The sequence below is a fragment of the Martes martes genome (genome assembly GCF_963455335.1).
Source record: "Martes martes genome assembly, chromosome: 6".
In the NCBI taxonomy this organism is placed as follows: Eukaryota; Metazoa; Chordata; class Mammalia; order Carnivora; family Mustelidae; genus Martes; species Martes martes.
This window is the reverse complement of record NC_137893.1, coordinates 22,494,592-22,516,499: the sequence shown is the minus strand read 5'-3', so window position 1 is coordinate 22,516,499 and position 21,908 is coordinate 22,494,592. Positions and strand designations below refer to the sequence as shown.

The 21,908-nt window shown below is 37.9% G+C and overlaps 1 protein-coding gene across 1 annotated transcript in view; it reads left to right on the top strand.

Annotated features, from left to right (window-relative positions):
• FIG4 (FIG4 phosphoinositide 5-phosphatase) overlaps window positions 1–21,908 on the top strand; it is a 127,166-nt gene that overhangs the window by 11,749 nt on the left and 93,509 nt on the right. The window contains exons 2-5 of the mRNA XM_080806331.1: window positions 5,296–5,394; window positions 6,845–6,968; window positions 15,275–15,431; window positions 19,869–19,919. Of these exons, the coding sequence (XP_080662457.1) occupies window positions 5,296–5,394; window positions 6,845–6,968; window positions 15,275–15,431; window positions 19,869–19,919 (431 nt within the window). The remainder of the gene's footprint in view (window positions 1–5,295; window positions 5,395–6,844; window positions 6,969–15,274; window positions 15,432–19,868; window positions 19,920–21,908) is intronic.

The window sequence follows — 21,908 nt, the reverse complement described above, 5'->3', positions numbered from 1 at the left end:
TCTTTTTTTTTTTTTTTCTCTTTAGGAGCTTGCGCCATCTTCTTTTTATCTTCAATTTTCTGAAATTTTACACTCCCACTACCAGAGATAAGAGATGCCACAAATGTCATGCCTTTTGGGAGTTCTGTAGTGTAAATTGGATTCTTTCTTGACTTCTCCACTGTCCGCTTACGGTTCAGCTTTCTTGGGCATGCTTTTAAGTTTCAAATGATTTTTTTGATTTTTGTGGTTGCTATTTCCACTCTTCTCTTTGCCCTTGGGGTTTATGTCTAAAAAAAAAAAAAAAGTGAACATAAAAAAACTTACTATAGTTTTTAGTAAGGTGTTTGTAAGGAACAGAGGTATTCACTTCTTTGTCTTTATCCAGAAGACTATTCATTGGCTTTTCGAACGACTGTGTTATGGATTTTGTCCCCACCGTATCACTGAAATTGCCCACAGAACGGCCACTCAGAAGATCCTGTTGTTAGATCCCCTGGGCACTTCCGTGTCCTCATCTTCCTTGACCTCTCAGCATTTTTTGTTTTTATTTTTGTTTTTCTCTCTTTAATTTCCTTAAAACTTCTTTTTAAATTTTTAAATTCGATTTAGTTAACATATAGTATATTATTAGTTTCAGGGGTAGAACTTAGTGATTCATCATTTGCATGTAACACCCAGTGCTCATTACATCAAGTGCCCTCCTTAATGCCCATCACCCAGTTACCCTATCCTTCCCCGCACCTCTGCAAAAACCTTCAGTTTGTTCCCCAGAGTTCAGAGTCTCTTAGGGTTTGCTTCCCTCTCTGTTTTGATCTTATTTTATTTTTCCTTCCCTTCCCCTACATTCATCTGTTTTGTTTCTTAAATTCCACATTTGAGTGAAATCATGTATTTGTCTTTCTCCACTGACTTTTTTCACTTAGCATAATACCCTCTAGCTCCGTTCATGTTGTGCAGATGTTTGATGGCTGAGTAGTAGTCCATCTTGATCCATTCATCTGTCAGTGGACATCTGGGCTGTCCCCATATTTTTGCTATTCTTTGTGGACATGGCTGCTGTAAACATTGGAGTGCATGTGCCCCTTTGAATCACTATGTTTGTACCCTTTGGATAAATACCTAGTAGTGCAATTGCTGCTGGGTTGTAGGGGAGTTCTATTTTTAACTTTTTGAGGACCCTCCGTACTGTTTTCCGGAGCAGCTGCCCAGTCTCAGCAGCATTTGATGTGGATGTGATGGCTTCCTTCTTTCCCAGATGGTCTCCTCCCTTTGCTTTGATGATTCCATGCTGCTCTGGGGTTTTTTCCAAAAACGCTGGCCATTTTTCTCAGTCTTCCAACCTGGTTCCTTATCTATATCCAGCCTCTGAATAATTTTATATAGAGTGCTTCAAGCTAGTGTTTTGGGGGCTCTGTCTCTATCTTCACTCTCCATACTAGGTTTAATCCAGTCCTGTGAGTTTAAAGGCCGTGTATGTGCTATTGACACACCCTAAGATCTCTCCTCTGAGCTCCAGACTCAGAAGTTCTCACTTGACCTCTTTGGGCATGTTACAACAGAACTCTTTGGTTTCCCTTCCAACCTGCCTCCCTGCAGTCCTTCCCTAAATCAGTAAGTGGCACCATCAGGCTCAAACCAAAGTAAATGGATTGACGACACGCTTAGAAAAATGGGTGTAAAAGTTGGTGGCCAACTGTCCACCAGAGGGCAGTGCAGCCAAGTGAGTCTATCCACAACAGGCCAAGCAGCAGTTGTGGTTTTCTTTCCCACCTAACTAGCTCCACATGAGGTCGCTTTTCTCTGCACAAAACAGTTTTAGGATTCTCAGACCACTTCAGGAGAAAATGTGGATAGTTACATTTGCTTCCTTTTTCTTTTTCCCCACACAGATCCGTTTGTAAATTCTGTGGATTTTAGCTGTTTGTTCCTCCTCTTCATGGAGTCTTTGAGAGAGTCTGGCTGGATACGTTCGGTATCTGCCCTCCCATGGGGGTGGTCTGAAGACCCATAGATCATAGGCCCACTAGAACCCAGGAATCACAACTGTCTTTCTAATCACAAGCTGCCAAAGCAGAGTCCTAATGCAGTTTCTCTTTCAATTTCCTTGGATCTGTTAAAATTCTAGGAACTTCATTCAGGGATTTTGCCTCCCTTATTAAAGCTGTGGTGTTCTTCCTTACTGAGAGATCAACTTACCCAAAGAAGATGGGTGAACCTTGTAGAAAGTTACCCAGCAAATTAAATGGGTGGCGTTCTTTACCTAATATTTACTCCATGCCTATGCAACCAAGGTACCAACCAGAGGTCAGGGAGTTAGTCCCAGCCTCTCTAGTGCATAGAATTAAGTGAAGGGGCCAGACATCCTAAATAAATTCAGGTAAGGTCTTCAGAAGTCAGTGCTATACATAAAAATGAAAGTGTTTTGGGAGGGAGCAGGCGACGAGAGAAGATGGTTGCAGGTGGAGACGGTAGGTATCACTCGTCTTATCTTGGCGCTGTACATGGAGTCCTTATGAGAGGTCCTTCAAGGCCGGACTCAGCATCGGCACACCAGCCTCTGGATCGCTTGCTCGAAGCCTCCCCAGATGAGTTAAGTGAGTGTCCTTCCTGTGTTGTCATCACCCAGTTCATCCTTCTATTATGACATGCCATTCACGGTTGTTAATTTGCATGCTCTTCTCTCCTGAGGACAAAGACGGACTGCTAATAAGATTTGTGCATTCTCCCATTCTGGCTCCATTCTGGTCCTGTATGTGTTTTTCTTTCTCTAAAGTACTCTTCTTTTTTCCCCTCTGAGTTTGTATCTCTTTCTAAATTCAGTGGCAGAGACTCACTGACATCTTAAAAAGTGAAGGGGAGAAAAGGAATGAACAACCATCAAGTGCCTTCTTTGTGTTGAACACTCGTCACTGTATTAGCTGTTTCATGAGAATTTTCTCGCTTCATCTTGTTCCTCGAACAAACATGCCAAGCTTCTTCCCCTTTGGGTCCTTGTGCTTTCTGTTTCCTCTTGTGGGGACTGTTTTCCTCAAGTCCTCAAGAAAGTGGCCCCCTTTTTTGCTAACAAACGTGTATAGCTGGGGCGCCTGGGTGGCTCAGTGGGTTAAGCCTCTGCTTTCAGCTCAGGTCCTGGTCTCAGGGTCCTTGGGATCAAGACCCACACTGGGCTCTCTGCTCGGCGGGGAGCCTGCTTCTCGCTCTCTCTGCCTGCTTCTCTGCCTACTTGTGATCTCTGTCAAATAAATCAATCTTAAAAAAAACCAAAGAAACAAATGTGTATAACTTACAAACCATCCTTCTGAAGTTCATTTTATTGGGTTGGTGACCACCAACCTCCTCTCAGTGGAGAGTGGGGTCCCAGGCATGGGAATTAGCTGGAGCCATGCCCTGAGTCTTTGACCTCCTGCCTCTCATTGTTCCTGGCGTTCTGGCTGCTCCCCCAGTGCATCAAGTCCTGGTCACTGGGTATCTTAAGTTAGTTTACTAATTTTTATTAAAATTGCTCTATTTTTATCTCATTATAACTGGTAGTGTCCTTCAAACTGTACCCCTCCTAGGAGATCAGGGATTCTATTTTCTTTTCTTTTTTTTTTTGCTAGCTTTCCTCTTAAGATTGGGCTAAATCATCTTTTAATTGAATTTGTGTTTAATAATTATAGACACCATTCCTCCCAACCTCCTCCCCACCCCCAGGCCTTAGCAGGGGTGGTGCAGGGGCTGGAGTATATGCCCCCAGAACCAGTCATCTTTTAACATAGAGTTTAGCTCTGTTTAGCCTGGAATCTAGGTCAGAACTTTGTAAACAGATTTATACTTAATAATAAAAAATTCCACCTATTTCTGCCGATCTAGTATTACTATAATCAAGTGCTCATCTTCTTTTTTTTTTTTTAAGATTTTTATTTATTTATTTGACAGAGAGAGAGATCACGAGTAGGCAGAGAGGCAGGCAGAGAGAGAGGGGGAAGCAGGCTCCCCACCGAGGAGAGAGCCTGACACCGGGCTCGATCCCAGGACCCTGAGATCACAACCCAAGCGGAGGGCACAGGCTTTAACCCACTGAGCCACCCAGGCACCCCACTCATCTTCTGATATACACTGAAATCTTACTTTTAAAAATCTTTCCCATCCTTTAAAGCTCAATTCAAGTCCAGACTTCTCTGACATTTTCTGTACCTCTACCACTGCACGTTAATCTTTCTTGCTCTGAATTCCCATGGTCTGCATACTTCAGTTTGGCCATTAATCTAGAGAATCTTATTTGTTATTTATTTTGTGTATCTAAATATTAATTGACTGATGAGATGGTAAGATGCCAGTTGATTGGAGCAATGTTTTCTCAGTTTTTGCTATGTTGAAAAAGCGCCACTTTTAAAGACATTTTTAGAGCAGAATATCTTTATGTATTTTTCCTAATGGGCTTCATTTATTTTCTTTAAAGTTACTCACTTTCTTTAAGTTTTCTTAAAACATTTTCTTTAAATTTAAGGTTATTATTTTTTAATATTTTAATTATTAATTTTATTCTTAGTGTTTATTTAAGAAGACTGATGTGCTCAGGTATAATGTACCAAGGACGTATTCAGAATAGAAAGAATATTAATTATTTTCCTGTAGCTTACTTATAAAAAACCATTTGGTGGGGCGCCTGGGTGGCTCAGTGGGTTAAAGCCTCTGCCTTCGGCTCAGGTCATGATCTCAGGGTCCTGGGATCGAGCCCCGCATTGGGTTCTCTGCTCAGCGGGGAACCTGCTTCCTCCTCTCTCTCTGCCTGCCTCTCTGCCTACCTGTGATCTCTCTCTCTGTCAAATAAATAAATAAAATATTAAAAAACCATTTGGGAAACTATACTCATTTAAATTTTTTATAAATGTTTTACAGAAAATTTATAAAGATTGATTTGATAAAATTTTAATATTTTCACAGCTATAATTGTCTAAGCATTCCTAATTGTATGTTGAGCTTTCTAATTCTTACTAGAGCTGCTTCTTCCTGGCAAAGTTTAAACATCAGTCTCCAATCGGTTAGGTTAATCTGTGTATAATTTAATTAAGTTAACCTGACCTGGTTATTGGGTACATTTCAAATACCAGACTGATATTTATCATGACATCACTAAGAATATTTCAATTTTAAAATTGACCTTTTAGAATCAGCCTTTCTTTAATCTGCCAGTTATGTTTAACAGAAATCCTTCTTTCCAAAAGTAACCTGACTTTATTACAGTATTTAATTTCAAAAACCAAAGTGGTTATAAAATGTGTATAAGGAAAAATGCCTTAAAAAACTAATGACATTTCTTTTCATTTATAGAGATACTTCCTAGTTGGGAGCAATCATGCAGAAACAAAATACCGTGTTTTGAAGATTGATAGAACAGAACCTAAAGATTTGGTCGTAATTGATGATAGGGTAAGTATCTTGCAAACCTGAAGACAAACAGTAACTTTTGTACCTTTTAAAGGTACAAACAGCTTTTACTGATATATTTATTTTCCTTTTTTAATCAGGCATCTGACAATTACAATTATTTTTCATGGTGGCTAGAATTTAAATCTCTCATCTGGTTTCTAGGAATTACTGATGTTACAAAGTATGCTGGAATTACACTTTGTCCTTCATTGTGATTTGTTTTACAAAGCAAACTCTTTGGATGAGGTAATGAATATATTTTCTTGAAGAAGTGGTATTTTCAGGATTTAATCTAACTCAGTATTGCATGTACTGGAGAGATTATGTATTACTGTGCTTTAATATGAAGCTACTTGAAGTCAGGGCGGACTTTTGTGCTGCAGACTTTTTATTATGCTGCTAAAAATCACCTCCGGGTGATCTTCTGGTGACTTGCTATGCATGAGAGAAATGTGAGGCTGTTCTTATCCAGTTGTTGTATTAGCCAGAGCAGGAATACAGACTTAATTCAGGTAACACAAAAACATGAGACTGTTAGTCAAAAGTGAAATATAGCATGATGGTATTGAACAATTTTAACTCTTCCAAATGAGATAACCTGACTTACCTTCTGTCTGGGAATATCTTGAATCCGCACCAATTGCTGGTTTCTCAAATACGTGGGTAGCTACAGTTTGCAGCCCATTTTCACTTAAGTTCTTTGCAAAAGACTATTTTCTATGTTATAATAATTTTGGATAAATTGTATATTGTGATTTCTAGCCCTCTTGGGGATTGTTCTTCATTCTCCCCCTATTATTTATTATTTATGTTTTTATTATATAATGTATTGATTCTTGGTTTTACTTGGGGATGGGAACAGTTGATCAGGGATTTCTTTGAGAATCTGAGAATCTGTGGGCCTCATAAAAATACCTATGTGTATGCACATTCAAAACTTTGCACACAGCTCTAAGAAGTTCACAGATTTCTTGAAATTTGCCTATGATCTTTAATGTGTGGTTCAGAAAATAAGTTTTGTGGGTTTTTTTTTTTTTAAGAATTTTATTTATTTCTTTGAGAGAGAGTGTGAGCAAGTGGGGAGGGGCTTAAGGGGAGGAAGAAAGAATGTAAAGCAGATTCTGCACTAAGCACAGAACCCGACACAGGGCTCGATCCCATGACCCCTGTAAGATCATGACCTGAGCCAAAACCAAGAATTGGACGCCTAACAGACTGCTCCACCCAGGTGCCCCAGAAGGTGAGGTTTTGACAAAATTTTTTGGTATAGCGATGTGTGATCCAGTAACCACCCATAATTGCTAATGTTAAAAAATTTATTGGTTTTTAACATTATAGCTTAGTTGTGCACTATTATGTACTTCTCTGTGAAATAGCTAGTAATTCTTATAGGCAATAAATTATCTAAAGAATAAGCACAACCTTACGGATTAAATTTGCTTATTTTTAGCACGTATATACTCAACAGGAAGTCAGAGAACTTCTTGGCCGCTTGGATCTAGGAAATAGAACAAAGATGGGACAGAAAGGCTCCTCCGGGTTATTTCGAGCTGTTTCAGCATTTGGTGTTGTAGGTAAGAAATATACCTCCTTCTTACTACCTCTTTTTTATTTTTCCTAGATAGACTACTAAAAGACTGCTTTATGTGGTTTTATAATTATAACCTATCATCTGTGCCTTTGGTTGTTTAAAATTTCATTATCCATCAGTCAGATGTCAAATAGCCTTTTTTTTTTTTTTAAGATTTTATTTATTTATTTGACAGACAGAGATCACAGGTAGGCAGAGAGGCAGGCGAAGAGAGGGGAGGAAGCAGGCTCCCTGCTGAGCAGAGAGTCCGATGCAGAACTCGATCCCAGGACCCTGGGATCATGACCTGAGCCGAAGGCAGAGGCTTTAACCCACTGAGCCACCCAGGCGCCCTCAAATAGCCTTTATATAGCATCTGGTATGTGCTGCTTGGTTTCATATAGGATATGAATAAGTATAAAAGTGGTTTCGGCCTTTACGAAGTCTATTGTCTAGCTTGATGAGGAATGAAAAAGTAAAAAATTAGCTCAGACTATGAACATCTGCTTCACAGTCCAGACTTGATGTTGATCATTTGAGATACAGTTCTGCTTTTGTTTGAACCTCTCCATTTGAATTTTACTTAAATTCCTTCCTTCCCCCAAATCTGATAATGACGCCTTTACTTCATTTATTCACAGCCAAAGTCAAACATGGTTTTGGCTTTTAAGGATTCTGCTGTCTAGCTCTGGGACAGCAGTGAGAGGCCCTACAGTTCTGGTGTGGACACCATCTTTCTTTGCAGTGAGTCAATACACCTGTCTTTTCTGTACTGTGGATCTGTCCCTGGGAGTCTTAGGCTGACAACACTAGGATGAGGGACAAAAATGAATATACACGAGGTAACTCCAAGATGATGGTTAAGAGCCAAGCTGTGTAGTGAAAATTAAACGGGAGTGGAGATTATGTAAGAGGTAGATGACTTGGACCAGGAGTGTCTAGGAAAGATTTCCTGGGAAAAATGAGACTCCAGCTGGACCTGAAAGAGGAGTAAGATTTGGATGGATGTGGGGACGAGGTAAGAGAACCCCAGTAGGGATGATGGCAGAGGCATAGGCGTGAAGATGTCCGTGGGTCCTGGAATGTTGTCATGGAGTTGAGTGAGGCCAGATCGCATGGGGCCTTGGCAGTCAAGCAGAGGGCAGTTCTCTCTCTGCTTCTCTGTTGCCAGAGCCTGATTTTGAGTCTGCGTTTTGTTTTTTTTTTTTCTTAACATTTAACAACATTATCTTTGTATTTTTTTAAACCTGCTAGACTGTATGCAATGTTGACTGACTAGTAGCTATAGATGTTAACAAAATTAATATGGACTCAACTATGCTATATAGTTTCAAATTCTTGCATTTTTCTGATTAGCACTTTCTATTCTGTGACTCTGTATTTGTTAAATCTTTGGTTACGTTCTGCAGTATTTGAAGTTTTTCTCAGTGCGCTCTCACAGCTCTTCATATGTGATCCCTTCAGGTCTGTTTTGTGTCTAGGGAAGGTCAAGAATGGTAGGTGGGTTTAGTTTCCTCTTAGGACTGGCCCCTTTTCTACACTTTCTGCTTAGTCTTGACAAGTATGTTGAAGTTATATATTCAACAGATGTGTGTGCTTGTAGATGGAAGTCAAGTGAGTTCATGTGTTCAAATTCCATAAATTCCCTAAGTGTTAAGTTCCATTTTAAGTGTTACATATATTTTAAATAAAAAAAAAAAAACTGGAAATACAATGTGTCTTAAATACAGTAGGTTTAATTTCAGTATTAGTTACTTATTACGTTAAAGTTATTTCTTTAAATGCTGATACTTGGGATGCCTGGGTGGCTTAGTCGGTTAAGCTGCTGCCTTCGGCTCAGGTCATGATCCCAGAGTCCTGGGATCGAGTCCCGCATGGGGCTCCTTGCTGAGCAGAGAGCCTGCTTCTCCTTCTGCCTGCTCTGCTTGCTGTTCCCCCTGCTTGTGCTCTCTCTCTTTCTTTCTCTCTCTGACAAATAAATAAATAAAATCTTTAAAAAATGCTGATACTTTATGATAACTTCTTTAAGTGGAAATTTCCCAAGGTGTGTGCAGTATTGAATGCCTCATTAGCCAGGGTTTTTTCCTTAGTGATTGAGAGTAATGAAGTGAAGATCAGTTATTGAACTGTTTAAAAATAGCTGTCCTTGGGTATTCTGGAGTTGTACTGGGCAGTTTGCCTTTACATTAAATGGCCTCTAGACCCTGGTCCTGTTTTGTTTTTATGGTTCTTTAGTCATCCTTCATGGTTCTTGGCATAGTTGCTTCTAGCAGTAGTCTCTGCCTCATTTTAAATCTATGGATAACTAAACTTGTAAAACCAGAAGCTTGATTTGTATCAATAAATAATTAGGGTTATAACTAGTCATTCACTGTATACACAAATATTAGTAAACTTTGGGTGAGAGCTGAAGGTGTCTTATTTCTCTGACATTCTCTGACATTTCTCTGACATTCATAGCTGTTGTGGTAGCTGTTTCTCTTATGGTTAAAGGCCTCTTAGGATTGAGACTGTCCTTGGGTAATGAAGTCACTGAAAGACTGACCTACCAGTAAAGTGACACAATAACATACTAAGTAAGGATTTATTATTTTTATGGAAATGTATTTTATGTATTCTTGTTCAGCCCTGTAAATAAAGCTTAGAATGAGTGAAGAGTAAATAGGGAGTTAATGGAAGTCTATGATTTGTCTAGTAAGTACTGTCTTAGAAATAATGAGGGATACCTAGTAGCAAAATGCAAAATGCCTATCTTTGAAAAATGTATAATCTTGTTGTCAGAATAATGTGTATGAGAAATGACTAGAATGGTTGGTTGTCTTCTATCCTATGGCCAAATATTTTCTCAGTTAATTTTTTTCAGCTGCTTGATTTGTGAATAGTATTTTGTTGGAATGTTTTTAGATTGCTGTCATGCTTCATTTAGTTCACCATTGGTGAGAATCGAGAGTAATGAGTCTTACTTATCTGTAGTAATAGACCATATTTTTTCCACCATTGTGTCACAGACCAACACATGATCCTACTGTACATAACTAGTCTGCAGCTTGGCCACATGTAACACATTACATGTTACAATTACAAGTTCAGTAATACCCAGACTAGTCTGTGTCTGTTCAAGGCAAGTTCATTGGTCATGCACCTCGGATGTTGTAACAATCTTGAATTGCTCTAAAGTTTCTATATTCTTAGTTTCAGTTTATTTACTTGTCTTTTCATGGGCTTAGTACCCATGAAAAGCTTATGGAGCATTGCTCTCATTGCTGGGCCCTAGACATGGGAAATTTGTCTACCTTGTACATTTCTGACCTGCTCCATTGTTATTTGATGGCCAGCAGGAGATTTGGGAAACCACTGAATAGGATCATGAGCATCCCTCCCAAAGTTGTTTTACCTGGTCTTGGGGTACATGGACGGAGTCAGTGGATGGTTACCTGTAGTCTTTTTCTTTTTCTTTTTTTTTTAGGGGCAGAAGGGGGTCTTGGGGCAGAGGGAGAGAGAGAGAGTCCCTATGTGGGGCTCAATCTTACAACCCTAAGATCATGACCTGAGCTGAAATCAAGAGTTGGATGCTCAACTGACTGAGCCACTCAGATGCCCCTGGTTACTTGTAGTCCACTAGACTTAGCTCTGTAACCATCCCAGCCCCTTTTGGTACATAGCTTCAGGTTTATGGCCTTTTTCTGCTTATGTCACCTGTCTGAGGATAGTCTTTTCAGTTGCTAGTATGTTGCAGGGGGGCAGTAGAATAAGTATCATTGTAGCAGAATAAGTGATGGACTCCATTATTGTTTAAAGCACAACCCTTAGAAATGGACTGCAGATCCAAGATAATAATGAAGACAACAAAAACAGAGTGTGAGCCTCAAGCTAGTGAGGGAGCAGTAAGTGTGGTATTAGAGTGTCACTTTGGTTCTAGAGAGCTCTGTTGTGCAAAGGTCCTATGCACCTTGTGGAGGTTTTTCATGTTTCTCTGCCAAAGTGCTATTCTTCCTGAAGGCTTTTAAGATAATGACTAGCTGGCATGGTGACCTCTGAAACAGGAATATTGCATTCTTCACTGTTGGTGGGCTGGTGGGATCCTCTTCAGCCACCAGCACTCCCACTACAACCTCTTACACTGTCCTTTTTTATATACTTTGCTTGGTGTCCATTTCAGATGAAACAGCCTTCTCTACTTGGAGAGAGAGAAATCGTTTTTGCATGATGACTGTCATCTTGGCTTCTTGGAAGTACTCAGTGAAATTGGTCTGGGGTCAGAAGTACACAGAATGAAGATGAAAAAACTTGTTCTCATTTGAGTGTGTTAAAGTGATGAATGGGCTGACTCCTGAAGTTGTCTGTGCTGTACTCAAGTCTTTTAATTGTTGGCTAGCTTGGATAGGAACCTTTTAAAAAAGAGAGCGACAATTCCCATTGGTCATAAAAAAGAAGAAGAAAATAACTTCACTTATCATAAGCGGAAGGCATTTGTGCTGGTAGAAAAGTCTCTTTTGTGCAATATATTTTCTTTCCTGTATTGAAATTATGAAGAGAAAAGTAGAATGGTATAAGTAGTCTTGAGCTAAAAACATAAAATTAAAATTCAGTTGGAATGTAGGTTGGGAAATTACTACAGAGATTTTTTTGTATAAGAAATAAGTATATTGTATCAACATAGATGGGACTGGAAGAGTTTATGCTGAGTGAAATAAGTCAAGCAGAGAGAGTCAATTATCATATGGTTTCACTTATTTGTGGAGCATAAGAAATATCATGGAGGACATGGAGAGATGGAGAGGAAAAGGGAGTTGAGGGAAATTGGAGGGGGAGATGAACCATGAGAGACTATGGACTCTGAAAAACAATGAGGGTTGTGAAGGGGCAGGGGGTGGGAAGTTGGGCCAGCCTGGTGGTGGGTATTGTGGAGGGCACATATTGCATGGAGCACTGGGTGTGGTGCATAAACAATGAATTCTAGTACACTGAAAAGTAATTAAAAAAAAAAAAATTAGGTAGTGGGTACATGCAGGTTCACTTCTTAATCCATGTACCTTTATGGTGTGAAAATATATGTAATAAAAATTCATATAAAAAAATCATTTAAAAAAAAGAAATAAGTATAACAAGAATAAAAGGAAAACTCATTCATTTTGGAAATATTTATTATTCCATGATGAGACATGGAAGTTTTTATGCTGCTTTCAAGGGCTTTACTTTTAGAAGTTTTATACTTCTAAAAGGGTAGCTTCTTTCTAACTTGCTTTTAATGAGATTGTCATCAGCTTTTTTACTCCCTAATCCTACGTCCTCTATCTTTAATCAGGGAATATTTTTGCTAGTCTCTAAAGCAAAGAAAGGAGTAAATGAACACTTTGTTGAAAGCAGTTTGTGCTTTGTGAATCTCTAAAATGAAAGTATTTTTCACTATTTTAACGGCATCTTTCCTCAGTCTGGCTCACAAAATCCTTGAGGCATCTTTCTCTTATATGTTTTAGCTCATTTATGTTAATATAGTCAATTACTAATTTCCTTTTTTTTTTTTTTTGTCAGCTGAGAATTATAAGACACAGTGGGTATTTGTCACTTCTAGAGTGAAAATTCATAGCATCAAGATTCTGGCTCAGACTTTATAGAATGTAACATTCTAAGAGAGACAGAGAGAGAGAGTACATGTGCAGATGAGAGAGTCAGTTTTGAAAGATAGTCATGCTAGATATAAGATTCTTGGTTGACAGGTTTTTTTTTTCTTTCAGTGCTTTGAATATGTTATCCCACAGCCTTGTGGCCTCCATTGTTTCTGGTAGGAAGTCAGCTGTATGATTGTATCTGACTCATCCTATGAGTGAGCGCAGGTGAGGTCAATGCAGACCCAGTATTCTTGACCAGTTATACTGGAGTAGAACCACCACTTTACGAGTAGGAGCTGGGGAGAAGAAGGAAGCCCCTGATCTCAGCGCAGCTTGCTTGGGAATAGAGTTCCAGTATCACAGAGCTGAAGTGGATGAGATATTCAAGTGGCTTGCATCTTCTGAGCAGAAACTGTGGCCTTATAATGAGAAGTGGGGAGAGAAGGGAAAGCACTATCTTCTTGGCTATTCCTGCCAGGAGTAGATATTCTGTCACACTGGACTGGGAGTGGGGTGTCAAAGAGAAGCAGGTTATGGTTCAGATACCACACACTTGCTGTTGTTACGAAGGCTCAGTAGATTTTCTTGAATAAATATTTCTCCATTTGCTATATGCTATTAGGACAGTTTCCAGAAACTTTCAAAGTTTTGTTTTGTTTTTATAAATTTCACCAGTTATATTAGTTTCACTGGAGAGAGAGTCTGCTGGGCTCCTCATGGTGACATTTTTTTTTTAAAGATTTTATTTATTTATTTGACAGTCAGAGATCACAAGTAGGCAGAGAGGCAGGCAGAGAGAGAGAGAGTGGGGGAAGGGAGCAGGCTCCCCACTGAGCAGGGAGCCCGATGCCCGATGCGGGGCTCGATCCCAGGACCCTAGGATCATGACCTGAGCCAAAGGCAGAGGCTTTAACCCATTGAGCCACCCAGGTGCCCCCATGTTGGCATTTTGGAAATGACCTTACTCCCCAAAGGGAGTTAGTTTTTACTCCCAAAGTCAAAGTTCTGGGAGCCAGAAATATGTTAACCAAGACTGTAGAGTAATTGGCATGTTGCGGAGAACTTAGTGCTTCTGAACATAACACATACGGTCTTTCTTTACCCACCAATGTACAACATGTGTACTCCAATGATTTGACATAAAATATAACTTTATAATACTCCAACATTCATAAAAGGCTTAACTATCACAAATGATACTTGTGGAAGATTGCATGAAGGATATGCAATTTACTGGATATATTGGTTGCTAAAACCCTCCACTTTTCTGGGATCTGGCACCACCTCTCCTTGCCCCATCTAAGTCACCTAGTTATTATATAAATGGCTTTCAGTACAGTATGATTCTATAGCTTGGCAGCCATTGATTAGTCTAGGGCTAGGCCCACAACCCAAGTTAGGCCAGTCCAAGTCCTTCCCTAGGAATTCTGGAATTGGACTTGATAAAAAAAAATTTGTTTTTTCCCAGTGAAGCTTTTGGATGTAAAGTCTAGAGCTATTAGCAGCTGTGTTTCTCAACACATCACCCAGAGAAGTGGAGGAGGCTAGTCTGTGGGGGAGGCTAGTCTATGGAGAGAGACAAGAATGGAGCACATGTGCAGAGATGCATCTTGACTGGGTGTTTTTCTGAGGCCCAATCCTATTGTTGCCCTTTGGTGTCATGGATCCCCTCAGTATCCTTAATGTAAATTTCTTTTTTTAAAAGCTGGCTCAAGTTGGGTTTTGCCACTAGTAATCAGGAGTCTGTGTAGTTTGTTCTTCCTTTTAAGCAATATATCCCAAAGTATGTTTCTCGAAACATTTATCCATTGGTTAATTATTTCTTTTTAAAAAAAGAGGATGAGGGGTGCCTGGGTGGCTCATTGGGTTAATGCCTCTGCCTTCAGCTCAGGTCATGATCCCGGGGTCCTGGGATCGAGCCCCACATCGCGCTCTCTGCTCAGCAGGGAGCCTGCTTCCCTTCCTCTCTCTGCCTGCCTCTCTGCCTACTTGTGATCTCTGGCTGTCAAATAAATAAATAAAATCTTAAAAAAGAAAAAAAGTGGATGAGGTTCTGTGATCAAACAAATCTAGGGAGGTGCTTAATTTTTATCCCCCATTGAGGTTCACAGTGCATGTTAGCATAGTTCTATAAGTTTCTGAGGACTTACTTGGTTTTCTGTTTGTTTGTTTTTTTATTAACATATAATGTATTATTTGTTTCAGGGGTACAGGTCTGTGATTCATCAGTCTTACACAATTCACATTCTGTTTGTTTTTATATACTTCTTGCTAGTATATATGTTGACTTATTTTACATATACATTACAGTCTTAGCCATTTTTAAGTATATACTACAATAGTGTTAACTATATGTGCCTTGTGCAACAGATCTCTAGGACTATTTATCTTGTGAAATGAAACTCTATACCTATTAAATAACAACTCCCCTTAATCTTGTGTATATTTTTGCTTACAGCACCTCAATCCTATTTATAAAAGAATGAATGAAACGAAATTGTTTAGAACAGTATTTTTTAAGTGAGATAAATATCAGTACAGATATTTCTAGAGATTAATTATAATATGACTGAAAATTTGTACAGCTATAAATCATAGAAATAAAGTAGGAAATGTGTCAAAAATCTTTTACCTTCTAAATACATATCTAAAAGCATTACTAAGTGTAGGAAACATTATCTTTGTCTCTCTTTTTGTGTAGGTTTTGTTAGGTTTTTAGAAGGCTATTATATTGTGTTAATAACTAAAAGGAGGAAGATGGCAGATATTGGCGGTCATGCGATATATAAGATTGAAGATACAAATATGATCTATATACCTAATGATTCTGTACGAATTACTCATCCTGATGAAGCTCGGTAGGTAGTGGTGGTAATTACTATTTACTACTGTTTTTTTTTTTTAATGTGGTAGACCAATTAGAAGACAAAATATACTCAAAAGATTATAGATATCATGTTAAAAATGCAAAATACTAGCTCAGAATCCTATAATTTTGTTCAAGGTCTATTATAAACCTTTATTATCATGGGTCATTTAGGTAAAAATCAACAAAAGCTGCTAAAGCCATTACGTGAGATGTTATCATTGAAGAACAGAATATTCACTCGGTCTCAACGTATACTCCATGAATCACTTTGTTTACAAAGAGGAAAAAGAAATGGCAAACGTAATTACCCAAATGTTCAAACTTATCATCACCAATAATGAGACAAAACTGACATTATTTACCTTTCAATATGAAGCAGTGGGAAAGACACAAATTACCTGTGTAGTTTTCTTGCTAAAAATACATATATTTTTGTTTTATTCTGCTGTGCTTACCACAGTGAGTGTGGCTACCATCTGTCACCATACGATATTATTATATTATTATTAACTGTATTCCCTGAGCTGTACTGTTCACGCCTGTGACTTTTTTATCACTGGGAGTTTGTACCTCTTAATCCCCTTCACCCATTTCACCCACCCTCCCCTCTGATGATACTTTACTAAAAACATTTAATTTAAATCTAAGCATGAGGAAATAATCAGACAAATCCATCCTTATGGGGCATTCTATAAGACAGCTGGCCTGGACTCTTTAAAAATGTCAATGTCATCGAAGACAGAAAAAGTCAGAGGTCTGTTCTGGACTTTAGAACAGGCATGACAACAAAACGCAATGCATGAGTATCTGTTGGATCCTGGATTAAAATGTATGCATGCTTATACAGGCGTGTTTGCACACCCACACATGTAGCTGTAAAGGACTTTATTGGGACAATTTGTATATGGATAATATACCAGGTTATATTAAATCAATATTAAATTTTAAGTGTAAAAATGATAATCTTACTTAGGAGATTTTTTTTTTTCATATTTTAAAACAATATTTTATTTATTTATTTATTTTCTTTCAAAGATTTTATTTCTTTATTTGACAGACAGAGATCACAAGTAGGCAGAGAGGCAGAGAGAGGGGAGGAAGCAGGCTCCCCGCTGAGCAGAGAACCCAATGCGGGGCTCGATCCCAGGACCCTGAGATCATGACCTGAGCCGAAGGCAGAGGCTTTAACCCACTGAGCCACCCAGGCGCCCCTTATTTATTTATTTGACAGAGAAAGAGATCACAAGTAGGCAGAGAGGCAGGCAGAGAGAGGGGGGGGAAGCAGGCTCACCGCTGAGCAGAGAACCCAATGCGGGGCTCAATCCCAGGACCCTGGGATTATGACCTGAGCCGAAGGCAGAGGCTTAACCCACTGAGCCACCCAGGTGCCCCAAGGTTTCTTCATATTTATGAGTGAAGTGTCATCATGTCTGCTACTTACTAAAAACGGTTTAGAATAAAATGTAACTTGTATATTTAAAGAGAGAGAATGTATATGTGTGTGTTTAGGAGAGAGATTTAACAGTGAATTCAGACGAAAGACAGAATGATATTTATTATACTGTTTTTTCCTTCTAATTTTTCTGTAGATTTAAGTTTTGGAGGGAAATTATTGGTCCCTTGTGAATGTGGAAAAAGTGTATTATTAAGTTGATAGAGAAATGAGTAGAATTGATTTATTTTAATGTATAAATATGTTAATTATAAACATAAAGGTTAAAAAGGAACAAAGTTAGATCTTATTAGGTTTTTTTTTTATTTGTTTTGTTTTGTTTTGTTTTTTTAAAAAGAGAGAGTAGGGGAGGGACAAAGGGAGAGGAAGAGAAAATCTCAAGCAGGCTCAGTCTCCAGTGTCGAGCCCAACATGGGGCTCAGTCTCATGACCCTGAGGTCATGACCTGAGCCAAAAATCAAGAGTTGGATGCTTAACTGACTGAGCCACCCAGGTACCCCCATTTAGTTTTTAAATTTACATTTTAATTACACTCTATACTTTTATAGTGTTGTTCCAGATATATAAACCAAAATTTAAAGATAGTGTGGCTCTCTTGCTTAAGACCCTCTTAGACAGTATATTTTGGAGTCTGGTGATACTGTCTTTGATGATATTTGGAAATGGGGTTGTTAAAAAATAATCTGTGTCAGATGAAAATAAGAATTTAATGGATAAGGTGGTCCTTCTGTCTTTCACTAACTAAAAAAAATTATATCCCACATAGCTTACAGGCAGACATAGTATATTCACTAAAATCAGACTAGGTACTCCCCAAAGAAAATAAAAACTGATTTGAAAAGGTGTGTGTACCCCAGTGTTTATTGAAGCATTATCTATAATAGGCAAGATGTGGAAGCAGCCCAAGTATCCATCAGTAAAAGTGAATGGGTAAAGAAAATGTGGTAGACACACACACGCACACTCACACACGCACACGCACACACACCCACCCATGGGATATTACTCAGCCATAAAGAGAAAGACCTCTTGCAATTCATGACAACGTGGATGGACCTAGACAGTGTTACGCTAATTGAAATAAATCAGAGAAAGACAAACACCATACGATTTCATTTATATGTGGGATCTGAAAAACGATACAAATAAAAAACAAACCAGGGGCGCCTGGGTGGCTCAGTGGGTTAAAGCCGCTGCCTTCAGCTCAGGTCATGATCCCAGCGTCCTGGGATCGAGCCCCGCATCGGGCTCTCTGCTCAGCAGGGAGCCTGCTTCCTCACTTCTCTCTCCGCCTGCCTCTCTGCCTACTTGTGATCTGTCAAATAAATAAATAAAATCTTTTAAAAAAAAAAAAAAAAAACAAACCAAAAAACAGAAACATACTCATGAATATAGAGAACAAACTGGTGGTTGCCAGAGGGGAGGTGGTAGGGAGTGGGTGAAATAGGTGAAGGGAATTAAGAAGTACAAACTTCCACTTACAAAATAAATAAGTCATGAAGATGAAAAGTACAGCATAGGGAAAATAGTCAATAATATTATAATAATGTTATATTACAACAGATGGTAAGTATACTTATTATGGTGAACATTGAGTAATGTACGGAATTGTCAAATCACCATGTTGTATAACTGAAACTAATGCAACATTTTTTGTCAACTACAGTAATAAATTTTTTTAAAACAGTGAATCACACTAGCACATATGAATCTAAGGGATGGGAAAAAGTTGAAGAAGTTTATATTACTTATAAACCTCATCTTTATGATTCTATAGCCAGGAATAGTAAAACAACTTATGTTGTTCTATATAGTGACTTGACTTTCTTGAGAGAGTGAAATTATTTTAGTATTAGTACTGTGTAGCAATAGACATTATTGAGGATAAGATACAATTATATTAATAGCTTGTTATAGGTAGACTGAATTACTATTATTAGATAGGTAAAACTTTTAACATATAAAACTATATAATTCAATAATTCACTTAAGTAAAAAGATCTGGTGGTGCCCGGCTTGTTCAGTTGGAGGAATGTGTGACTCTTGATCTCTGGGTCATGAGTTTGAGCCCCACGTTGGGTGTAGAGATCACTAAAAAACTAAATGAACTTAAAGAAAGATTTGGTAAAATATTAGGAAATAAAATACAGTACTGCTAAACATTTCATACATAAAGACAAGTAGAAGTTATCCCTGCAACACTGGGTTGTATCAACACTAGAAAATTTTGGTAGAGCAGTTCACTATACTAAAATATTGTTGGGAAAAATTATGATCATCTTAATATTTGTAGAAAATATATTTGACAAATTCAATACCCATTTGTGATCAAGTCTTTAAAAAGTTGAGAAAATATGAAAAAATTAACATTTATTAATCCTGTGAGGTAGATATGCACATACTTTATTCTGTACTTTTTTTTTTTAAGTTACAAAACTTTACAACTTCAAATTATGGTTTTTGCAAACATTTTTGCTTGGTTTTGCTACTCTCCTCTCTCCAACCTCACAGCTTTTACAAAGCACATAATTGTAAAAACAAGAATGGTGTTTACTTCTGTCTTGCCCAAGTCTAAGTTCCCCACACGTGTAAGTGCATGACTTTTCCTCTCTGGCATAATCAGTGATGAGGAAATGGTCAAACTATAAAGTTAAGGGACTCTGAAGGGACAATCAGTAGACTTAGAAATTGCTTCAGAAGCAATCCCTACTGCAATTCTGGATTGAATTCCTCAGTTGTTGTTGTTGTTGTTTTTTAATACTTTATTTTTAAGTAATCTCTATACCAAACATGGGGCTTGAACTCACAACTCTGAGATTATGAGTTGCATGCTCTACCAGCTGAGCCAGCCAGGTACCCCTGAATTCCTCAGTGTTAATGAGAGCATTTATAAATATAAACATATGTGTAAAGCTGTGAAAAAATAATAGTATTGTGTGAATGTAATATGCTTTTTTTTGTTTGTTTGTTTAGGTATCTACGAATATTTCAAAATGTGGACCTATCTAGCAATTTTTACTTTAGGTAAGTTTGAACTTAGTTTTTCTCCTGTCAGTCACTTAAATATTTATATTATTTTCCAGGGTGAAAAAACAGAATCAGAGGACACACTGATACTTCTTCTATTTTTTTTCCATTGGCCAAGTAATTTCATCTAAAAGCATAAAGGCGTTTCATCCTCTGAAAAATCTAATGTTTGAATATTGAATGGACCAATTACAGGGGAATTATTCTCACTATAAAAATCATCTGTGTTTTAGGTGGAGCTTTTAATGAAATATTCTTATTTTGCAATTTTTAGTTAGAAAAATGAAGTTTGCATTCAGTTTCTAATACAGAGTTGTAACAATGTCACATATTGTTTTAGTTAACAATCTAGCAAAATTAGGTAAAAATAAATTCATAAAAGGAAGAATTATTGCAATACCAACATACTGCTAATGGTCTTTTAAATTAATAATTTTCCTGAAGAAGAATGTGGCATAGGTATTTATGAAAACATATCCTAAGAAAATAAATTAGGAGACAAAATATTAATTCTTTCTTATAAAGAGACATATATAGCTTCACTATTTATGATAGTTCCAAAACCACAAACCAGTCAATGCAGGGACAACTCAAATAGCAGTAACTGAACGATGGGCAAGTAAATTCTAACAGCACATTATGATAGAGCATTATACCACCACCAATGTGACCAATATGTAGGCCTAGGAGATGTAGTTATTGCACTAAGTGGAAAATTCTGTCAGCTTTAATATCCAAACTAAAAACTGAGAACACAAAATAGCATGCTTCAAAAAGGACTTGAGTCCCAAGGACCAAACAAGCCTAAGAGTGTTGTGGCTATTGGTGTTATGCACTGATGGGATACTTTGCATTGTTTACCTTTATTTTTATATTGTTCGTATAGTTAACCACTTATTTATCTGTGAAATAAAAACAAATTTACTATATAGAATGGGTTATGTCTTCATTGTTGTAGAACTGAAGGAAGTTCATTACTTTAACAGTAGTCTAATGGAGGGTTCCTAAAGAAAGAATTATCACGTCCACAGATGTTTATTGAATGTATATTTCCATTGTGTTATTGCAAGTCATCTGCTTTTCTGTCTTTATCGCTTAATTTTATGTTTATACCATTCTCAAGTTATCACTGAAACTTGGTGGTGTCGTTAGAAATGGTCTCCATGAATTCAACTTTGGATCCCCATACTGAGCTCTGGGATCAAGTCATCCTATAAGTAAAAGTATGTCAGTTATTGTTTTTATGTCCATAAGTAAGCCTTAAAAAGGATATACTACATTCTTGAGAATAGGCTGGAATAAAGTAATTACTCTAACTAGGAAAAATTGATTTTTAAAAGTTAAAAATCAACATTCTTCCCCCTCCCCCTGCCACCGGTTCAGATATTACTAACATATAACATCTATAAGTTTAAGGTGTATAGTGATTAGATACACATATGTATTGTGACATGATTACCACAATAAGGTTAGTCAACACCTCCATCCTCTCATATAATTATGAGTGTGTGTGTGGTAATAACATTCAAGACGTACTCTCAACAGATTTCAAGTTACAATTCATTAATGTTAATTACAGTTACCATGCTATGCGTTAGATCCCCAAATCTTATTTAACTTAAACTGGGAGCTTGTACCATGCAACCAACGTCTCCCCATTTTTCCCACCCTACCCTTTTCCCATGCCCCAGCCCCTGGCAACTACCATTCTACTTTCTATTTCTGTATCTTTGGCTTTTTTAGGTTCTGCATGGAAGTGAAGAACATATGGAAATAATCAGACTTATTTCACTTAGCATACTACCCTCAAATTCCATCCATGTTGTTCCAAATAGCAGGATTTCCTTCTTTTTTTTTTTTTTTATGGTTGAGTAATATCCTATACCCATTCATCCATTGCTGGATTCTTAGGATGTTTCCATGTCTTGGCTATTGTGAATTATACTTGGAGTCAACATGGGCCTACAGATATCTCTTCAAGATGGT